The 23,568-nt window shown below is 40.3% G+C and overlaps 1 protein-coding gene across 1 annotated transcript in view; it reads right to left on the minus strand.

Moving 5' to 3' along the window:
- The window catches only part of LOC126101613 (odorant receptor Or2-like), a 30,526-nt gene extending 7,960 nt beyond the window's left edge, over positions 1-22,566 (minus strand). The window contains exons 1-4 of the mRNA XM_049912295.1: positions 21,741-22,566; positions 18,574-18,673; positions 12,362-12,463; positions 3,166-3,321 (exon numbers count right to left, since the gene is read on the minus strand). Of these exons, the coding sequence (XP_049768252.1) occupies positions 3,166-3,321; positions 12,362-12,463; positions 18,574-18,673; positions 21,741-22,549 (1,167 nt within the window). The 5' untranslated portion in view covers positions 22,550-22,566. The remainder of the gene's footprint in view (positions 1-3,165; positions 3,322-12,361; positions 12,464-18,573; positions 18,674-21,740) is intronic.
- Positions 22,567-23,568: the final 1,002 nt, after the last annotated feature.

Here is a 23,568-nt window from a genome sequence, read left to right on the forward strand (position 1 = left end):
TTGAGTTCCAACATTGTGAATTACATCGATGAATACGGTCTATTGACACACAGTCAACATGGATTTAGAAAACATCGTTCTTGTGAAAAACAACTAGCTCTTTATTCACATGAAGCGCTGAGTGCTATTGACAAGGGATTTCAGATCGATTCCGTATTTCTGGAATTCCGGAAGGCTTTTCACACTGTACCACACAAGTGGCTCCTAGTGAAATTGCGTGCTTATCGAATATCGTCTCAGTTATGTGACTACATTTGTGATTTGCTGTCTGAGAGGTCACAGTTCGTAGTAACTGACGGAAAGTCATCGAGTAAAACGGAAGTGATATCTGCCGTTTCCCAAGGTGGTGTTATAGCCCCTTGCTGTTCCTTATCCATATGAACGATTTGGGAGACAACCTGAGCAGCCGTCTTTGGTTGTTTGCAGATGACGCTGTCACTTATCGACTTATGAAGTCATCAGAAGATCAAAACCAACTGCAAAACGATTTAGAAGAAATATCGGAGTAGTGCGAAAAGTGGCAGTTGACCCTAAATCACGAAAAGTGTGAGGTCATCTACATGAGTGTTAAAAGGAACTCGTTAAACTTCCATTACACGATAAATCAGTTTAAGCTAAAAGCCGTAAATTCAACTAAATACCTAGATATTACAATTACGAACAACTTAATTTGGAAGGAACACACAGAAAATGTTGTGGGCAAGGCTAACCAAAGACGGAGTTTTATTGGCAGGACACTTAGAAAATGTAACAGATCTACTAAGGAGACTGCCTACACAACGCTTGTCCGTCCTCTTTTAGAATACTGCTGCGCGGCGTGGGATCCTTAGGAGATAGGACAGAGAGTGCATCGACAAAGTTCAAAGAAAGGCTGCACGTTTTGTATTATCGCGAAATATGGGAGAGTGTGCCACAGAAATGATACAGGTTTTGGGCTAGACATCATTAAAAGAAAGGCGTTTTTCGTTGCGACAGAATCTTCTCACGAAATTCCATTCACCAACTTTCTCCTCCAAATGCAAAAGTATTTTGTTGACACAGACCTACATAGGGAGGAACGATCACCAAGATAAAATAAGGGAAATCAGAGCTCGTGCGGAAAGACATAGGTGTTTATTTTTTCCGCGCGCTATAGGGGATTGGAATAAGAGTTGTGAAGATGATTCGATGAACCCTCGGCCAGGCACTTAAATGTGATTTGCAGAGTATCCATGTGTGTGTAGACGTAGATGTATTATGAACTTCGCTTAGTCTTTGAGATGTTTTTTGCTTCCCTTTAAAAAAGGCTTACTGTTTTAAAAAATTCTGAACATTTGCTTGCAGTTTTACTTCACCCAATAAGGTCTGCATAACTTTTGATAATTTTGTTAAATTTACCCTTAAAGATGCCTCAGGATAATTATTTTCTATTTTACTCCGCTGTTTAAAGGTGGTTTAGAGTAAATTTCCCCCAGATATGAACATCTGTTTAAAATGAGGAAAGGTTTTATATACAGGCTTTAAGGGTGGCTCATATTGAACTGTACTCCTGTTAGTGGTTGTGTTAAGGTTAAACAACAGACTTGACTGCTTCTACCGTGTTGATTAGCAGAGTATGATATATTAGTTACTTTCTGGTGTGTTTAGATTAACTCAACCTATTTGTCTGACATTGATGAAGTTATTCCACACGTAGCCTGGCGAGTAAGTCAATGAGAAAGATCATCACACTATCACCATATCATATACTGTTCGTAACACTGGGGGAAAAACTTCACTCTGTCAAAATCCTAAGTAAAGTTATGGATCTTTTGGGCATGTATATTTTCCATAATCTCAATTTTGTTTCAGCTTTTTGCGTTGAAAATCTTGATATTATTTTTGGATTTCAGGTCACATTTGTATTTAATTAAAATCTATTTAGACACTTGTTTTGTGTCTCTGTTTAAAAATTTAGATTGTTGAGCTTGCCTGTAAAATCACATTTTTCATAACTGTTCGAAGTGGCTCATCAAATAAAGGGAAAAATATATCTGGTGTATCCTCTTCTTGGTTTAGTCCCTCCACCCCAAAAACCCGTGTCTTTCCCATATTAGTAAGATTGCGTTGCTCGTTTATCGGTACAATTTCTTAAAATAAAGGGAATACTTTAAGGCATTAGTACCGGTTTCATATTAGTTACACTCTCGGGTTAAAGTCTAACGGGTAGTTGCGAAAATTTAAAGTGAAATACTAATATCGGGAAGTGCACACTTCGGTTTTATATAGTATGAATAGTTACGTAGAGAATGTTCTGAGAAGTTGTGGTTATTATTGTGGTGTCATCGCCAGACACCACGCTTGCTAGGTGGTAGCCTTTAAATCGGCCGCGGTCCGTTAGTATACGTGGAACCCGCGTGTCGCCACTGTCAGTGATTGCAGACCGAGCGCCGCCACACGGCAGGTCTAGAGAGACTCCCTAGCACTCGCCCCAGTTGCACAGTCGACTTTGCTAGCGATGGTTCACTGTCTACATACGCTCTTATTTGCAGAGACGACAGTTTAGCATAGCCTTCAGCTACGTCATTTGCTACGACCTAGCAAGGCGCCATATTCAGTTACTATGAATGTATTCTGAACAGAGAATATTGCGAACCATGCACCGTCAAGAGCGACGTTCATCATTAATGGACTAAAGTTAAGTATCAAACTAATTACGTCCACTTTCTGAATCCTAATTCCTTGTCATGTTCCAGACCTCACGTCAGTGTAGCTCTTCCCTCATCACGCCAGCCTGCGTGAGATAAAACGCGTGCATTCCGGACTCCTCTACTAACACGGTGTTGGCTCTTCTGCCAACACAACATTTATAGCTGTCATCTGAATTTCGTGTCACATGTACTGCCCAAGTTTAAGAAGATGAGTATTTGACTGGAGTGAAATTTGTCGGATGTTATGGTAAAACGGTGTAAACAAATTATTATTGCATTAAAAACATTATGTGTATTAGTTTTATTATTATTAAAATCCTAGGCATCTGTGGCACGTAAAAGGAAGTGAGATGTGTTATGTACCGGGGGAGGGTCGGGGGAGCGGAACAGTTGTAGCAGACTCCGGCATCCCGCACCCTCCTTGCCAAGAATCGGTTCCACGATCCGTCGCTTGAAGCTACATCATAACTACGGACCGTCATTCTCAGGAACTTACCGAGAGAAACGCTTCCCTGTCGATGGGGTACAGATGTCCAGCGGTGAGCACCAACGGCTTCCGCGCACGGCTGACGAGGATCCTCATGGCGTGCTTGAAACGCTCGCTCGCCTCCACCCAGGAACAGCTGTACGCAGCTGCTGACACGGCCTCCGCCTGTCGACATCAATACCAGTTAGCGTCGTACATTACCCGATGCAGGTATTAGGCAGGAACCTCTAACGTGTCAAATCATGTAACACTTTCTCCGAGTCATACTGTAACATCGAAGTCTTATAAGGAGTGAAGGGGAGTTTCCCATTGACATGTTATGTCACTTTTTTCGCATATTGCAGTAAACGAGTGCCCAGAGCGTCTCTTAATAGAATCCATACGACCACCGTGGTCAGTCATGATAGCTTGTCAGTCGGTGTAGAAATAGATTTATTGTGAATTTTGGGGACAATTTCAAGTGAAAATTTGGACTGCATCTCAGTGCTCGCTCTGTCAAATATTTTCTGTCTAAAGTTTGATGTCGTCAGTCATACGACCACACCGCCGCCTGAGAGATCGATCCGCCGGATGCGATTCTCTCGATAAACCGAACATGAGAACGTCTGTGGTAGCCAAAGAGTACACAGCCAGTCGCAGTACTTATGCTCACCGCCAGGTGCCGCTAGGCCACTTCATGTGTAGCAGGAGTGTACTGCAGTTGCGCCGGTCTACAAAGTCAAATGGCTCCAAGCACTACGGGACTGAACATCTGAGGTCATCAGTCCCTAGGCTTAGAACTACTTAAACCTAACTAATCTAAGGACATCAAACACATCCATGCTCGAGGCAGGATTCGAACCTGCGACCGTAGCAGCAGCGCGGTACCGAACAGAATCGCCTAGAACCGCTCGGCCACAACGGCCGGGGCCAGTCTACAGTTAGTCAGCCAGCGCCGATATCAGTCAGTCATCATCTGCCGTTCAATCATTGCTGCCGTCGAGTCTTTCTAGCCCTGTTGTAAAGTTCCGTAATAGTACTACAGTAAAGTCAACAGTAGTAAGTTGGCAGTTATAAACAATTCTGCGTTCTGTCATGTCGACAGCCAAGTTAGTCTTCAAATTCACCGGATTCTACATTCAAGATTACGAGAGATTAATTCGTCATTGCAAGATTTCTGACTTGTAAATTATGTCTTTCTTCAAACGCTTAGTCTAGTCGCGTCTTCTATAATGGTCAACCAGCAGGTCATGGACTACAACAAAGTTAACTAATAAATACTTTCTTATTTTGCACTCCTACTAATTAATTGTGTTTTCCTGTTGTAGCTACCCATCAGCCTTGGCATAGTAGAACCCACGTTTCCACCTCCTTGGCTACCTTATGTTGATGGTCTCGGTTACAGTGGAAGATTGAGAGCCATCATAAAGTACTTTCTGTCTCTCAATACGTTGCTGTTTACAACTTACCCAATAATCTAGAAAAAGAGTTCTTTTCCTTGTGTATTTGGCTCTTGCGTTCAAGCAGTTAACACAAAGTATGAATTATTTTAAGTATCATGATATCCAACAATTTGACAGTGAAGCAACAGTCATCACTTTATCAAAAACTGTGTTCTTGATACTCATGGAAGACACAAGAAATGAGACAAGCAGTCGCTGTTCTAGAACAGAAGTGAATCAATATTTCCCTCACTGCTCCGCTACTCCGCTACATAGTAAGTCCTTTTCACTGTGGAGTGAAGTCCAGACATCGAGAATTCTGGTACATGTTCACGCTAACATCAATGAGTAGGCTCATCTCATGCGACGCAAAACACCTTCAAAATGGGTCATAATCACGTCCGCCCTGGGCTATATTCTCCAAAGAGTGTGGCTGAAACGCCCCATGGGATCTTAGGTGCACTGGTCGCGTGGCATCACTTGAAATGAGGCAAAAATGCGATTCGTACATCACACTTCACGCCTCCAGTCAGCTGCTGGGCATTTCCTACGTAGTCTGTCCCAAACAAGATGTGCAGCTGTGAGCAATGGCTGTCTCACAGGTACCCAAATCCAGATGCCCAATGCACGCCGTTCCCTTCTTCATTCTGAAACTGGGTGAGATGAAACACCGTTCCCTACAGAGGAAATCCTTGTCAGGTTAGAAACCATCTGTCATTAACAGGCACATCCAAACAGGTAATTCAGTGATGTACTCTGTTCAGCTGATTCCAAACAACCGACTGCAACACTTAGCAAGAGACAGCACTATAAAACTGGGTATGTGAGTCGGACAGAGCAGCTTCAGATTTCCGTGACTATTGCTGTCATCAGTTTGATAACACTCGGGAACTATAAGTAGAGGTCACAAGTTGCTTCCCTTTCTAGATAGTTTATAGTTTTGAATTTCTTGCTGAAATTTTCTTCAATGTTGGTGCTTCCTGAAGCAGTGTCTTGGAGAAACATTACCTCATAAGAAACAGTTAAGTAGCTATTTCGATTAAGCAAAAAAATGGCTCTGAGCGCTATGGGACTTAACATCTGAGGTCATCAGTCCCCTAGAACTTAGAACTACTTAAACCTAACTAACCTAAGGACATCACACAACACCCAGTCATCTCGCTTAAGCATGTTTTTACTACATTTCAGTGTTCGTTTGATGCCATTACGTGAATGCTAACTTACAGACACCACGTTTTGTTCGGTCTTGCACTGTGTGGTAATATTGGACACATTGTGTGGGACAAAACCATACTGGGGAAAGCTACTAATGCTGAAGCAGGGAATGGGGAGGTTATGGGGGCTCTAGACCAGGGATTCAGGTGGGCGGGGTTAGGGGAGTGGGGGGAACGGCATCCACTGTGTTTGATTTATCTACTGGCTGTCTAGTAAGACTGTCTCATTATGAGAATATTAAAGGGCAGTCTCTTTTAATTATTAAAAACATACTACACATCGCAATTCCACTTTCGCACAACCTTTTGGACAAAATGCTGTGTGATATTAAATATTTTAGCGACGACAAACGCTTATAATGTTATGAGTTTTATCCACTTGACGTCTTGTTCATGAAGTGAGCGTAAAATGAATCAGGTTTACTACAAAAAAATCTTTAAGACCTGAATATGACAGCTAAGACTGATGAAACCGGTTGCGTTGAATAAACAATATTTTATGCTATCTTGGCTTATGAATGGTTCTTAGCAATGTCTAATAAGAATCACTCAAGGTGTAATGGTTGTCATAGGATAAAATATGACCAATAATATCAAACAAATTTCTATGTTTGTTACATCCACCACCTTAATAAATTAGCGTAAATGAGTATTGAAAAATAAGATCGAATATAGTGCACGATAATCGTGATTCATATTTTGTCTCTGAACACAAGCGTTCTGCAGTCTCGTGTAGTTACAGAACACCCAGTCCTAATCCAGCGCAAAATTAAGTCACTACACATTTGCGCAGTAGGACGTATCCTTTCATGTCAACAAGATCCGTTCATTTATAAACTCTGTATGCATGGAGTCTGGTACAACGTTTTGATCACAACAGTACACGGGTTACATCAAACACTTCCTTGAACTGTAAGAGACTCTCGCCTCGCCCTCCCTTCTTCTCTTCGCTGCTTTTATCGCTTATCTATTCTTGCAGAGCTCAACTGTTAATTCGTGTGGCAGTATTGTTTATAGTGTTCTACTGTACAGTATATTTGAAGACTGTCTCTTGTTAGTACCTGCGGTGACATCGCTTGTTCTAAACAGCTAGTACGTAAATCATATTTGAGTTTCATCCTCGTTTTAAGGACCTGAAATGGAATCTCAAAGCGTGAGAAAGTTTTACAGTGGTGCCATCAAACCAAAGTCTCAGAAAGCAGCTGCTAAGTCTGTGAAGAAACTGCTGAAAGTGACTTAGTATTTTACGAAGAAAGACTACTCTGTTGATAACGTTAGTGAAGTTTATACTGAACCAGAACCTCCTCTACTTGTGCCTACTTCTTCTAAGAAGTGTTGACGAGTTTCAGTGAATCTGAAATTGTTGTGGAGCAGTATTTTGTAAGAGAGGCGGTGGTGAATGCGATCATGAAACCGAAACCGTTGACGGTACTGACAGTGAAATAGTTAAATATGGAGCATGAGATGGGGATCCAGCAAAATGGAAAAACGTGAAAAACCTATTCGTGGAAATGTATTTAGTGAAAGGTTTAGACTAGGTTATGAACAATGTAGCAACTCTGAATGTGTCTGCAAGTCACAAAAATATACTTATCCAAAAACTTGTTCCTTAGAAAACTTCTAAGCAGAGAGAAAAATGAATTCAGATTGCTGCGATATTCCGAATCACAGGAAATGCACTTTATATTTTCTTTTAATTATTCAGTGAAGGCATGGACTTAGTTAATGTTTACTCTACTTTCAACCTGTGGATTTTCTGACGGGAGGAAGGGGAAAGATAAATTGATGATTGATGAAAACTGCGCTAATTATCGCTAAAATTCAGTGTCGTGACGTCTACACCGGAGAACGAGGGAACTGCAGCATATGGTCAAAACGGACGAAAATTATTGGTAAGAAGTCTTTCGGCGTTATAGAAATACATAAACATTTCTGAACAAGAGGACTTTCTTCCCGTAGTGATAACGAAATTTTTTCAGCCCCAAATAAAGGCAATTATCAAGGTTTCCTTGGAATAATTGCTCATTTGACACATTTTCGAAACAACACATCCAGGTCGTGGCCATCGGTTATATTTGTCCAACACTGTTGGTTATAATATAATATTAGGACAGAAGACCGTCGTTCGCACTCCTATAAAAATACCAGTAATGTGAGTGGTAAGTATTTAGGTTTAAGTGGAAAGATATAGGAAATGACTTCATTAGCGTTTCTATGTCCACTGTGTTGGGCTGGTCCAAAACAATGTGGAGAAATTGTTCTAATCAGCTGATGTTTTTCAAGTTTTGCAACGATTATATGACTTTTTTTTAGCTTCTGTTCACCGTTGGCACATTCTTAACAAGAGTAATCGTGGACTTAACACACTATCCGACACTAGATGGTCGTGCCCTGAGAAAGCATTATCACCTGTACGACAGAATTTCGATGCCATTTATGTGTCACTTGAAGATGTTGTCGAGAACAAAGAAGAAAAGGTGGCAACAAGAAATGAGGCGGAATCACTTCAGAAAAAAATTTGAAGAACTGGAGGATTAGTTGTATTCTGAGATGACGTCTTGTCTAGAATGGACAAAACTAACAAATATTAGCAAAATCCTGGGCTGGACTTAATTAGCGGATATTAAGAGTTGCTATCATTGGTTCCGTGTTTCAGCTATTTTAGGGAAAATTTAGATGAATATGAAAACCAAGCTAGCAGATTAAGTGAGCATGTGTGTCGAGATTGTGGCTACGAAAGCAAATGCAAAACAAGGAGATTCCCTGATAGAGAAAAATCAAAAGAATTGAGTGGACTTGATAAATTTCGAGGGGCACTTACTGCAGCTGTTGACTAACTACAAGCAGAAATGAAAAATCGAGAATAAAAGTATTGCAAAGCATCAAATATTTTCCTACTTCTAACAAATAATACAAGAAAACAATAAGCTAAAGAACGTTTAAAGGAAACGTCAACCTTTGGGAAAAATATCGAGGTGATCTCGATGAAGAAAGTTTTAGATGTGAAATTATTCATTTGAGTGAAATTTTAAGAACAGAAAAGACTGCCAATCATTTCGTCAGTCGACTTATGTAAATTGATGGTTGAAAATTGTCTTTTTACAAATTTAGTATTGCTTACCGAATTTTCCGCTCAATACGATTTGCGAATCATGAAGCTGAGAGAAGACTCTGCAAAATAGCCCTTATCAAGAACAAATTACATGCTACAGTGCAAGGAGAAGGAATTTCCGCTCTCGCCATTTTATCAGTTGAACATGAGATGACCAGTTCTCTTGACTTCTAGGGTTGATAGAATATTTCACTTGGACGAAAACGAGGAAAAGACATCTTTGAGATACTAATTTGTGTGTGTGTGTGTGTGTGTGTGTGTGTGTGTGTGTGTGTGTGTGTGTGTGTGCGTGTGTGTGAGGGGGGGCTCGTTTATGCAACTGGAACGTTCAGTTAGGTATATCATCTAATACATGGAATGGCTGATGTAGAAGTACGTGTATTGACTTACCTTTCCTATTTTACTTTCCCAGAAATGTATTAGATCTACATGAAGTAAGCAGGCGGCACACATTTTTTCTAGCCCTGGGCCTCCACATGGGTTAACCTGGCCGTGCTCAGAAAGGTGACTTGGTAGAAAGTGCTAAGAAAATCACAAGTGGGAGAAAGAACAACGTAGGAATACTGACCTCTCCACACAACAACGATTTTGAATTGGAAGAAAAAGTCAGAAATGGTAAAGAAGAAAAATACTAAAAGGGACAATTCATTTGTAGGGAAGAAACACAAAGCGAAAAATCAGGAAACGAGTGTTGGAAAGACTACAACAGCCGAAATAATTTAAAAAACAACAAGGTTATTTGAGTACATGAGGCGAAGAAGACCCAGACGAAGCATGGATATTTTGTCAAAGCCTATTTTCAGACCCGTTGTCAATGAAGGGATGGAGGCGTGTGTATCTTGTCGTGTCTGCCCTCATCATCAATTTCGCAGTGCCAAGGCAGAAACAACAACTTTGTGATTTTTTGTTATTAATGAAGTGTGTTTCCGGATTTTCATTAAGACCAGTTATTAAGACTCTTTCTTATGTCAGTGAAATACTTCGAAGTCTTCATCTATTTAAATTTGTCAGAAACCAGTTTTGGTAACTCAAAAAAGATATGTCATAACACTTGTTAGTAGTTTTCGGGATTTCTATATGTTTTGATGTATTTTTTCCATTAAAATAAAACTTTTTCCTTGTTTTAAAGTTTTTTTTTCATTCATTTAAATAGGTACCCTATTTTACCTCACCAGGAGGGAGTGGAAAAGCCGGTTTTTTGTTCCTAGCCAAGTACACGCTTATTTTACGCTGCGATGATTTATTTTAATCTGAAATCGGACTAGTAGGATGTTGTTAAATATGTAAGATATCTGAATAAGCTTAATTTGCAAACTTATTGATCACCGAAAATAATTTATATGAATTAAAATTTAGGGTATCCTACTTTACACTGTTTTGCCGTACGTACCGTTTCACTGCCTGCGAACTGTTCGCCGCATCACAAATTGTGTACATAGTGAGCACGGATGCAGTGATTTACTTAGCTCTGGCGAACATCTTTCCTTATCCCGTTTTCTCTCATTATCCGTGACTCACTGATTGACTGTTCGAGCGTTTCGACTATAAAACAACAACCTGCACAATTAGTCAATAGTTTTCTACGCTGAAGATTAGATGGGTTGATCACATAACTAATGAGGAAGTATTGAACAGGATTGGGGAGAAGAGAAGTTTGTGGCACAACTTGACCAGAAGAAGGGATCGGTTGGTAGGACATGTTCTGAGGCATCAAGGGATCACCAATTTAGTATTGGAGGGCAGCGTGGAGGGTAAAAATTGTAGAAGGAGACCAAGAGATGAATACACTAAGCAGATTCAGAAGGATGTAGGTTGCAGTAGGTACTGGGAGATGAAGCAGCTTGCACAGGATAGAGTAGCTTGGAGAGCTGCATCAAACCAGTCTCAGGACTGAAGACCACGACAACAACAACAACAACGCCAAATTATCTCTTAGGATTTTTTGTTTCCATTTTCTTTCCTCTATGGAGTGTAAGTTTCCATTACCTCAACTACAATAGTAACAAATCTTGTTAATTCCGCCAGTTGTCGCTAAATGTTTATTAGTTCTCTTATAAATTATGTCTATATTTGTTAATCATTTATGTCTTAGTTGCGATATAGCCATGTATTAGCACAACAATACGGAGCCTCAACTTTCTGGGAAAACAAAGTATTCGTCCTGTTTCCATTCTAGACACACTACTCTGCGCTATAATTGCTCTTCGACTTTGTTGAGGCACTGAAACATACAATACGTGTGGAAAGATAAGAGCAAAAGTGCTCGCAGTCTTGATTGTACTACACTGTTTGTGCATATCAGTGACGTGCAAATTATTTTCTTGAAGTTAATTCCGTTTCTGCGGTCATGTCCTTTTACCACATCGATACTCTGACATACGATAGTCGTGTTTGGGTAACATGGCTCATTGCCAGGAACCTTTCAGCATACTGAAAAGCACAAAACTTTACAAGACAAAAAGTAATAGTCAGTACAGAAACATTGCGTATTCTCACAGTCAGAGAGATGAAAGCAATTTATTCTAACTTTTCTTAATTGTTTTCAGTAGAACACATCGCTGAAGAGAAAGGTATCATATCTAGTTCAACCAGTATGAACCTGATTGAAAGCTATACTTACCTTTCTAGAAATAAAGATATAACACAGCATAAATTCTTACGTCAGTTGTGTTCTATACCTACTGTCGTTGGACTATGTGACATTATCTTGCAAGAAGGGAGAATATAACCAGACGTGTACCGATTCTTTCGTCCTAAAATACAAACTGTGTCCACGAGGACTAGTCTACATTCTGTTCTTGATATTCTTTCATGTTCAGTAGTAAAGTATTCAATATATACTAAAAAAAGCGCTAGTCTACTGTTATGGAGTAAACTTTACAGGAATGTAAAACTCAAGAGGACCCTCTAACATCCGATGAATACATTCTCTCTGTGAACGTCGATAGCAAAGATCAGGTTAACGGGAAACGAGTGAATGAGAAACTTCTCACCAGATGTCTAAATGGGTAATAACTCGCAGATGTGAGATGATCTGAGAGGCTGTTGGTAAGTTCCAGTCCAAGTCTAAAACGCAGCTAAAAGACTCCGTTTTTCGTTTACTAATGTAAAATTGACATCAAACTATGCCCATCGCCTGCTTTTAGCGGCTGAACTGTATTTTTTTCTACCCTGATCAGATCTATAAATACCAAATATGTCCAAAGTATATGATAGTCTTATCACATGTTCTTCCACTTATTTTCCGTAGTTTTTCCTGTACATAACCCAGGAATGCCGAATGAGCTAATAATAGATATATTTGTTCACGCTCCACCATTCCTTCTACTGTACTTATGAAAGACATGAATAAATTACCTTCTATGTGTATTCGATATAACGCTTTATCAGTCTGTAATTTTCCTGGAAACATCTAACGAGAAGCAAAGACGTCTCGTTTCTCTTGGTCCAGTACTCACCTGCACCGTGACATTATTGGCTGCCCAGCAATAAAGAAACACGTGAGCGCACGGAATCGGAAGGAAGGACGCACACTTAAAGACAGCGCTGAAGTCCTCGCTCTGCAACAAGAATGCTTTATCACTAGAGCTTACAGTCCTGCGTGATACGAATACCGACGAGGAATAACTTAAGACTTATACTCGAAAATAAAACCTTCACTGTAGTTGAAAAGGAGGGGAAAACAGATGCCGAACAGGCGTTAGATTCTAACATTCTGTCAACGTTGAAGTCGTTAGAACCTCAAGAAAAAACCAGACATAATAATGCGAGTGAAACATGCAGCGACCTTTTCATAAAAAGAGACATCCATTTTGTGTTTGAACCCGTTATCCTTGGGTAGCCTCTGTGACCAGTAACCAAAACTCTTTCGGTCCCTTTTTCATTACGTCAGTGCTTCAGATATAAAAAAAATCGTCATTAATGGTGGCCCAACACTTGGGGTATAAGAAGTCACCTTCTTTCTACCAGCAATGAGGACGGAGGGGAAGACAAAGCTTCAGGGCAACCTGTTGGTATCGAAGTCAGAAACTGCCCCTAAAAAAGCCGAAGAATCTGCAATGATCAACGACACGAGTAAGCCGAAGGCAATGGAGACGTCGGCGTTTAAGATAGGTAACATGTATCCGCAAGATACGTAGCCCGTAATTGGAAACATGTCATGATAATCTCTCTTTGACAAAGACGCCGGATTAGTCCCAATTTGGATACATGGGAGGGGACAGGCAAGGAGGAGGAAACCGTGGAAGGGTGACATTCTACTTGTGGGAACGTGGAGTATCAGAACTGCGACATGAAAGGAAGCTAGAAAATCGAGAAAGAGAAACGCAATGGTTCTGTACAGGTATTTTCTGGATCACTTAAGTGAGGTGGAGGACCTGTTCGTATAGCGTAACGTGCAACACTGTAACTTGTGAGAGAGTGTGGTAAGCAAAACACGGACCGAATTCGCGCGGATGATCAGTAACCGCAAATTGGTTTACCGGTCAGTCTGTCGATTTCAGACACTCTCCCACGGAAAAAGATGGGGCGGTCTTCAAAAACCGACCTCAAAAAATATGATAAACGGTCAAAACACAATAAGAATAAAATGCGGTGGTCGTGGAAGGTGGACAAAAGTACAACACATTACAATGTCAAATACTATGTGGAATAACGATGGCTTTCGGAACAACTTCCAGTCATCTCGGGACAGATAAACAGGGTCTTGTATGAATTTCCAGGGAATCTTACTATATTAAATTGGAATCCATCGGATACTGGTGGGCCACAGCGACCGTTGAATAATCAAATTTAATGGAGGACAGCAGACAGTCTTCAAAATCCACAATTTGTTGCAAATTTAGATTTCAGCCGTAACACAGTCATCATCGGTGTATTACCAGAAGAATCACACAGGCACAAACATCTCAGAGCATTAACTTTTGACAGTTAATACTATCAGTTACATGACAGAATAAAGCATTACTGTTAGCGTTAACAGTCACAAGATGATGTTATAACATGTTTTTGTCTGTGTGAGTTCTAATATAGCACCTATGATGACTATGTTGCAGTCGGAATGCAGATCTGCCACAAATTACGGACTGGCTGCAATCCTTCTTCACATCGGAATATTTTATTATTCTTCTAGCTAGCTAGTAGTAAGTTGAGGCAAGGACTCAAATGCGCAGAGGTAGCGTAACTAAGGCTCCAAAGTAGACCACAGAGGTTCAGTTATATTGAAACTTGGTGACTGGTGCCCGGGACAAATGCGACAGTTCATCCCTGTGCTCGCAAAATCAGTCCTGTACGATATGAGTAGTGTAAATTAGGGTCCGCTTGCCTTGGAATAATGCATCACCATTGCGGAACAAACACTGTACGATAGGTTTGTCCCGATCAGCCAGACTTGGCACTCAATACTTGACAGTAACGTCTGCCGAGTAACCATGGTGGCGATGGAATACCACGATATTGGTTCCCAGATCATCACCGGACCCCCGTCATGTTTTACCGTTGGGACGTCATGTTGGCCAGAAGTTGGAAACTGTAGATCAAGGCTCATCCCCTCAAATGACATTCTTCCAATTGTTACGTACAAATATTATTTGGTGTACGTTACTGGCAAACCCGTCGCATCAACACGTTACAGAAATAATTTAATAAACAAATTCATAGACAAAAATAATATTGCTACTGTAAAATATTCTGTTACATATATAAATTTCTGTGTATGTACTGCTATAGAAAAGCGCCAGAGGCGAAAAGGACGCCGCTAGTACCGTTATGATGAATGTTCCAGCCAAAGAGCTTGATGAGCGGCAAAGATCGTATTTAATGCTACAGCTGGCCGCTGTTTATAGTCACGATGGCACAAAACGACAAACTGAAATTATTAAAAGTGCTAATAATATTGTTCTTTTATTCGTTCTCAATTGTTCCTCAGTGGTTTTAGTGATTGTAATAGTACGGATTTTAACGGGAAACGGTTTGGGTAAGACGGAGACAGATTATCAGAGCGTGTTTGAACTCGTAGTTGATAGTAGTAAGTCAGCGAGGGTGTTGAACGTTCACCAAATGTCGTCACAATAAAGATAATCTGTGCAAATATTGTGAAGATTGGCACAGGTGCCGAACGTAAGGTTGTGTTGTTCAGATTCGAATCGATATTAAACCACAGGTGAGCTCTTGCCAGCTCATTATTAATTGGGGGATGTAACTAAATAATTGAATCCTTCGAGATTTCGTCGTGAACTGGCGTTAGGTTAACGAATTAATTCTTGTTTGTGGGTTTGTCTTGATAGAACTATCACTCGTATGGAATTTGATTTGGTGTTCCGATATATTGGAACAGTGGTCTGCCCTGAACAGCCATTGTGAAAAGTGGTACCTGATGGAATTGTGGGGATCCGCTGTGGGGAAAATGCAGTGAGTGCACGCTGACGACTCATTTTCTTTTAATAGTAAAGGTCTGCGCTATTCATTGCGGTTGCGGAACTATAGATTCATAATACAACACATCTGGCCCGAAATTTTCACCATAATATATCAGCCACTTTAGAAAACAGAGAACCTGTTTTTTAACAAGGAATAAAATCCAAAGATCCAGATTTCGTCTTTTTACCCAGTAAAGTATTCAAACGACAATTCTTTGTAAGCAGTGAAAAGTGATCATATCAGGAGAAGAGAAATAATTAAAGGTGTATGAGGAATAGCAACATGTAGGACAGAAATATTATAAATCTTGTAGTGAGAATAATTTCAAGATAACATTGCAAAAATTCTGTAGAAATTGATTTATTTAATTTTGCATCAGAATAATAATATTTACATTACCAAAGAGAAATCTATAGGATAGTGTAGGAACTATTCCAGTTATGATAAATAAGTATATTTGGTTTACTAAATACCAATCGGATTAAGAAAAACGGAGATATGTAAATATTAGTCCACAAGTGACCTTAGACAATATTTATGGACGTATTATAAGGGGACTTGCCATGACGTCACAAGCTTGAAGCCGACGTCCAACATGTTACTAGGGCAAAACATGAGCGTCTGGGGTAAATGCTTTGATAAAAAATATTCCCTTCTGTTTCACTTATAGGTGACTAGTCGTTCTGATTATAATTTATTTTTATTCGTATCTGGACTCGTTCAAGCCATATTTTCTCCTGCATACGCTGGTTACGTTCACTATAGTTGTTTCACTTTTGTAATTATAATTTACATTTCCTATCAGTACAACTGGAAAAGCCCTGTGGGTGAACACTGTGGGAAGGAAGTGTTGCAAACAGTCCAGACATCGCACAATACGCTCTCAGCGTCTTCGAGAAAAGCGTAGAAGGAACATCATTTTCGTCATTCCACATTAAGGAACATGCTGCATTACGAAACCAGCCTTTTCACATCACAGACCTCGTTTATTCGGAACTTGTAACAAAGAGAAACTTATGTTAAGGAGGATGCGTTGTTTTTAATGGGTAAAATATGCCAGAAGACCAGAAAAAAAACAGAAACAAAAATGCCTTCCTGACAAAGTTATTCACGAAGTGTTTACTATTGAAAGAACTATTACGTGGACACAACATAAATTAAGAATAAGAAGCAACTGTAAACAGTTGATGAACGCAGTCCAGATATAGTACAATACTTTCTCAGCATCTTCGTGAAGAGGCGCATATGCAACATAATTTTCATCATTCCATATTAAGAAAAATGCTGCATTACGAATCAAGCCTTTTCTCATCACAGTCCTCGTTTATTAGAAATTTTAACAAACAGAAACTTATGTTAATGAGGTGATGCGTCATTTTTATTCGATCAAATATGCATAGAACAACAGAAAAACAAAAAAAGACTTCCTGATAAAGTTATTGACGAAGGCAAGTAGCATTTACTATTGAAATAACTATTTCGTGGACACGACAGAAATAAAGAACAACAAGCAATTGTAAATAGTAGTCTGCTAATGTTTAGAGGCTACTAATTTGGCGGAGCCGGCTTCAAAGCGAAATACTGCGTGTTTTTAGACAACCTAACCTATCTTGGAAATTATCAGAAGAAGCATAAATAATGTATCACTGAGTGTGAGGTAAAATGTTTCTTTGGTTACTTGTATACAAGAAAGTCATAATATACGTCCTTGCTTGTAGAAAACGTTACGTAAAAAAGACAGAGTGAATCTCTCAAATTTTGCGAAAACAGTAATAAGGAAGTAAATTCGTAAATTTAAAATGTTATGAACGTTTACTGTATTATTTTACTTTAAAGAGTATAAACTGCAGGATTCTTAACACAGAGCTTTTGCGCGTGGTTTATATAAAAGGTCGGGATAATAATATTAGATCCCAGTGTGGAAAGAATATGCACGATTTCGCAAAGCTATTAAAAATATTCAAATTCTACAACATTTCTTTCACGAGCTTGGTGGAAGAACTAAAAAGAAATATTACTAATGTTTAGGGAGTATTTTAAGGAGAAGATAGTAGTGTGACAAGTCATCCCACACAAACATAACTCTATACTTCTAGAGTCATGAGTTAAACTTACGTATGTGCATAAACTAACCGAATAACAACAAAGGGTTAGTTGATATTTGCTGGCTGAACTGATTCACAACCAAAAATGTTTTCTCGTCTTAGACTGTAATCAAGCAATTATACCCTATCTACTCACGTTATTATGAGCACATCTCAACAGCCTGAATACCTACCTTTTGCAGCTTGGACCACTGCGACGCGTGGAGGAAAAGAGTCAGTGAAGTTCTTGAAAGTACCGCGGAGTTGTGAGCCATGCCAACTCCAGAGTCGTGCCCAGTTATGTTGGGTTTCTCGGTTGAGGTTCCGTGGCGCGAACATCGCGATCGAGGTGGTTCCACAGATTCTCGATTGGGTTTATATCCGGGGAGTGGAGTATACTGAACTCGTCCCTATGCTCTTCGAGTAATGCGAGCTGTGTGACATGTTGCCCGTTTGGTAAATGATCTCACCTTCGATCCGAGAGCCAATTATCATGCCTTGTTGGACATCACATATATCTAACACAGGATGTAATCACGATAATGTGACTCGATCGCGTATATGTAGGATGTACTCATTCTGTAAGATACTCAAGAAGGACTTGTTATAGCTATTTTTAAAGCAAGTGTTGTTCTAGCAATCAGTAGCTATCCAACACAGGAGACAGGCAACAATATATTTACCTCGTACTAACAATCTTCGAAACATTAGAACTGGAATTACTGATTACATTATCGCTTCAGACGCACTGTTGCGAGATTGTTTCTGCGAGCATTAGTGATAATGTGTATTGGTGAGTAGGGGCGTACTTTGCATAGCGGTAGAACTTGACAAACTGAGTGGAAAACGTAAGTAGTGTCTTTAATGAACAAGTATTACCAAGATTTTTCGAAAACTCGTAACTCGCTCCTTAGTAACACAGTCACACCGATGCTACAGAATTAAAGTAAATAAATATGTCCACGGGAATGTCTATCGTGTCTTTGACAGGCATTTCTACTATCGATTATTTGTTGTAATTAAATAACATCACACAAAGATATATTTGAAAAACTGAATAATTACATACTTGATGTTGTAAGCCAAGTAAATCAGCCTGTAAGAAATTGTGAATTGCCTAACTTCTAATAAACATCACAAAATCTTAGTGCTTACTGTAATGGACTTACGAATGTTGCTTGAAAGAGCCCTAGACATATGACAAGGACACTGAAAGCGAACTGCGTCATGGCGACAGGACTCATTGCGTTCTGCAGATGAGTGACGAAACTGTAACAGAAGAAAATGAAACCGTTGTTTCACTATGAGAGAAATGCTGCTCTCATTCTTACGTTATAATTAGATAAATAACAAATGTACTTTTTTTCGAAGGTAGCTTACGTATGAAAAAAGATCTTCATAAACTTTAAGATAATACATATGACTTGGAACATAGCAGGTTATTGTTATGGAGTAATCTTTTACTTCTGCATATAGTCGTCCCAAAACACAACTTAGAGATCAAGAGCCCATTTATTATTTGGTTCATAATGGAATGGTAGGATATTAAATTTCCTGGTTGGTTCTATTAGCAGTTATCCTGTGCGAATTCTTTGGACGTTAAAAAGAAGAGAGTGCGAGATATACTTGTATTGGCAAGTAAAATCCATTAGAATCAAGAAAAAGTGAAAGATTATAATGTAATGTTCCGACGGTACTTGGTTCATTCATGACGAATACGAACACAGTGGCAGAAGACAGGGTGGGGGGAGGGGGGAAAGAGCAGAAGTTTCGATGCTGGAATGAGCACATAAATTATCTGGAAAGAGTTATTGTTTTTATAGTGCCATATGTTCTATAGTGAACTTGTCAGTCCGTTCACTATGACTGAAAACGCAATTCGCGTTCTAAATAATCCATATTTCATATATGAGCATCAAACATCTTGTAGATTCAGAGATGAGCTTTCTGGAAAGATTGTTGCACTGCTTCTCTGTAGGTTATGAACATTACAACAGACAAAATGGTACCTTACCTTGATAACTGAAGATGTATCAAAGTCACCTATCTATATGTGGGAGAGGGATGTGTCATACACATCTAAAACCACCTAAATTTGTTTTAGAAAAAGCAGTTATGGTTGTAAGTAGTTCGTGGTTGTACATACTTAATATACGTTCATCACCTGAATAATAATAAACTATATGAAAGCTCTCCACATATATTTCATATATGGACAATATTTTTACAATACTAGGATAACATTTCCAATCAACGATACGAAACAGTTTGAAAAATCTGTAAGGGTGTTGCAATGTATGTTGTGCTGAAAAATAATCCTTAAGAAAAACAAAATTATAAGTTTCATGATTTTCGATTTAAGTAGCATTGAAATGGGTCAATCAGGTCGTTGTGGGAGCAAATTCAAGCAGCCTGCCAGAGACGGTGTTGCCAAATGTGTTCTTCGTTTGGTTTTCTCATACTGAACAAAAGAACAGATTTCGTATCACCGCCTCTGGCAGGCTGCTTAAATTTGTGCATGCAACAGCCTGATTGGCTGACTTCAATACTTATGAAGTTTGAAATGGCGCAATATATTGAAATTTTTCTTAAAAATTGTTTCTTAACCCAACCTACCCTCCAACCTCCTTACAAGCGTTTAAGGCTAGTTCTGACCACCCTATATATATCAAAAATATTACAATTTCATTAAATGGAATGTCTATTTTCTTTCAGTTACGTCATACAATAGGTCATCGTGAGTGCCAATCCGAAATTCTATTCCATCCATTCGAATTGCATCACATACAATACATGTCAACGTTCACTAATAAAAAGTTTTTAAGAAGAAAAGCCTTGATATAAGATAAATGTGAGGTTTAAGGCCTCACCTTGTCGTAAACAATGCTTAACAGCAACCATCAGACCACGGCTCCACTTTTAAGAAATTGATCATCTACTTTTGGGAAACTCTTGTTTGCAATTCTAGATTAACATTGTATCAGTGTCCAGAATGAAATTTTGACTCTGCAGCGGACTCCCTGGCAGACTAAAACTGTGTGCCCTACCGAAACTCGACTCGGGACCTTTGCTTTTCGTGGGCATGTGCTCTACCATCTGAGCTAGCCAAGCACAACCCACACCCCGTCCTCACAGCTCTACTCCTGCCACTTCATCGTCTCCTACCTGCCAAACTTCACAGAAGCTCTCCTGCGAACAGTTTTAATTTGCCAGATACTTTCATTGTATCAGTGTACTTTTAAGCTTGTTGTTGAAGAACGGTAGTTTAGGTTAAGGACGTTTCCGTTAAAAACCAAATAAGTTCTTCAGTATATTGACTGATAAAAACATACGTGTGTCTGACATATAGGAAAACATTTGTTCACTTGCGTAATTTTTTCTTAATAGCCGGAAACTCTTTCTGATGGATACAGTTCATGAAACGATATGGCTTTCCACACGAGGGTTTTTCGGAAAGTGAGGAACGATCAGTCGCGAAATGTAAACCACAGTGAAAATAAAAACTGTTTTCTTTTCCAATTTAGCTACATCTTCCAGGTACTTCTCCTAAATAGTCCTCCTCCAACTTAGACATTTGTTGGAGCCTTATACCAAATTTCCAACTCCATCGTCATAGAAGGCAGCCGCCTGCGCTTTCCGATAATTCTCTACGCTGGTCAATACTACGTAGCTTGCGCCCAAGTGTTGCCTTCGTATTCAGCGTTTCATTTGAGCAGAGATGACACTCAGGACGAGCCAATTAGGGCTGTTTTGTAGGTGATCGAACACTTCCCATCGAAAAGGCTGCAGGAGCGTCTTCACTGCCCCTGCAGAGTGCGGCTGAGACTTGTCATGAAGGAGAAAGTGCGTGGCAGTTGTGTTACGTGGGCTGCATCATTAAGGCGAAGTCTCTTAGCGGGCCCTCTACTCGATGGGAGACATTGTTGTTCTAGGCACCTTTACTCGCTCACAGTGCGCTCATAGCTGTAAAGAGCATCTTCATGCAATCGACGGGCATACTAAAATGTGGCTCTTGGGACTTAACATCTGAGGTCATCAGTCCCCTAGAACTTAGAACTACTTAAACGTAACTAACCTAAGGATATCATACACATCCATGCCCAAGTCAGGGTTCAAACCTGCGACCGTAGCGGTCACGCAGTTCCAGACTGAAGCGCCTAGAACCACTCGGCCACACAGGCCGCCCGGCATACTAGAGACACTGCCCAAAACGTTTCTGATAAGCCTCGTCGGATATTCACAGTGCTTTCCATTTCGCGACCGATCATTCCTCACTTTCCTAATAGCCCTCGTATTTTAATCGTCCCTACGATTTGTAAAGTGTAGCACCACGTACCTAAGAATTTTTTGATGACTTTCAACGCAAAGGCACAAATCATCGTACATTTTATCGCAGAAGCCTGCCGTTGGCCTCTTCTCACGGTGTTCGGCTTTCTCCTTGTACGCCTCCTTCCTCAAAGCCGCAACACGCCGTGCGAGAATATCGAGTTGCGCGGCCAGCAGGATCATGACCGACGCGAAGAGACAGTCCATGCCGAAGCTCATCTGCGTCATCCACAAGCCTGCCGCGCACTGGGCGAAGTACGAGAGGCCGTACAGGTTCTTGTTGTCGTCCCAGGCGTGCTGGGCGAAGGGCAGGCGCCTCAGCTCCGGGTGTGCGATCAAGGGCATGGGGAACCACACGAAGCACTGCGAGAACATGAAGAGTAACAGCGACAGCGTGAGGCGGAAGGCGCGGCCCTGGGAGCTGCGCAAGATGGCCGCCAGAGGCGGCTCCCTGTCGCAGACGTCGCGCTGGACCGACAGCAGCGCGCCCACGCGGCGGGCCAGGGAGTTGTAGCGTCGCCTGTCGTACAGGAAGAACGTCATCTTGATCAGGCCGTTCAAGTTGGAGGCGATTGCCATGAACACTAGCGTCACCTCGTCCATGTCTCCCCAGGCAAAGTAAATGGCCAGCAAGCACTCAATGAAATTCCAGAGGCCTATAATGTAACCGTACGCTGTGTATATGTGGAACGCCCAGGACTCGTTCAGTGGCCAGAGGCCGAATAGCCACAGGTGGCGAATGTTGAGCTTCAGTACGGACTCGCCACTCTCAGTCCAGGACAGAGACTTTTCCAAGTCGTCTTCCCATCCATGGCCCATGTCAGAGGAAAATATCTATCGAATTCCAAACAGTCGATACGTTTTGATTAAGTAGCCCTTCGCTACTCCAGTCTATATATCGACACCGGCACAACCGCTGGAGAACGGAAAGGCCTACTGAACGACTCACTAACTCGCTCGTTCTTCGGAAACTGCGTTCCAAGTGGCCCCTATATACACGAGCGCAGCTCTATACTGCTAAATATTAAATAATCTGGTAAAGTTTCGATATTTTGTGGATGACTTATTCATGTTGTTTTGAGCGTAGTTATGTTCAAGTTATATAATGTAAACAAGCGTAGGACATCAATGAAAATAAATAATGAATACCTCCCGCTGCCTCCATGAAGTGTTAAATAAATATCTGAAACTGGAAATTTAAAATTGCGCCTCTCTCCTTTGCGTGACTGACGGTGCATCCGTTAGCAGAAAGTAGTCGACACACACGAAATAAGATAGCTCGAACCTGTTTTAAACGTATTTACTGCATTTCCCTAAACAAAAAAATTATGTTTGTAGAACACAAAACACGCCCACGAAGGTCGCGTTGAGCTTTTGGCTATGATAACTTGAAACATAAACACCTGCACAAAGTTTTATAGTCATTAGTTACGATATCAGTATGAAGTAAAAATTTCGGTACGTTTTTTTCCGATGTGATAAACATAATGTGATTTGCAAGTATCAAGGAACTGAAAATTTAAGGTGAGGTAACTTTATGTAATATCTTACTTATAAAGAAGCAGATTCGAATAGCATTTCACTCTTCAAATTTCTTTTAGTAGTTTCAGAAAAATTGTAATATTTAGAATTTATCTTTGCCTATTTTGAAAAGTAAACCTATCGACATCTTAAGCGAAAGTTCCTGTTGTTTTACGGAAGTGTCGCACGAAGCTGGTGGAGCACTCCGACCTGAAATAGCTAGGAGAGTCTATTTATAAAAGCAGAATGGAGAAAGGAAGTTTAATTTCATATAGGTATTAACTACACTTCGTTACGTTTGATTGGACACATTAATG

Source organism: Schistocerca cancellata, chromosome 9 (genome assembly GCF_023864275.1).
Source record: "Schistocerca cancellata isolate TAMUIC-IGC-003103 chromosome 9, iqSchCanc2.1, whole genome shotgun sequence".
NCBI classification, from domain to species: domain Eukaryota; kingdom Metazoa; phylum Arthropoda; class Insecta; order Orthoptera; family Acrididae; genus Schistocerca; species Schistocerca cancellata.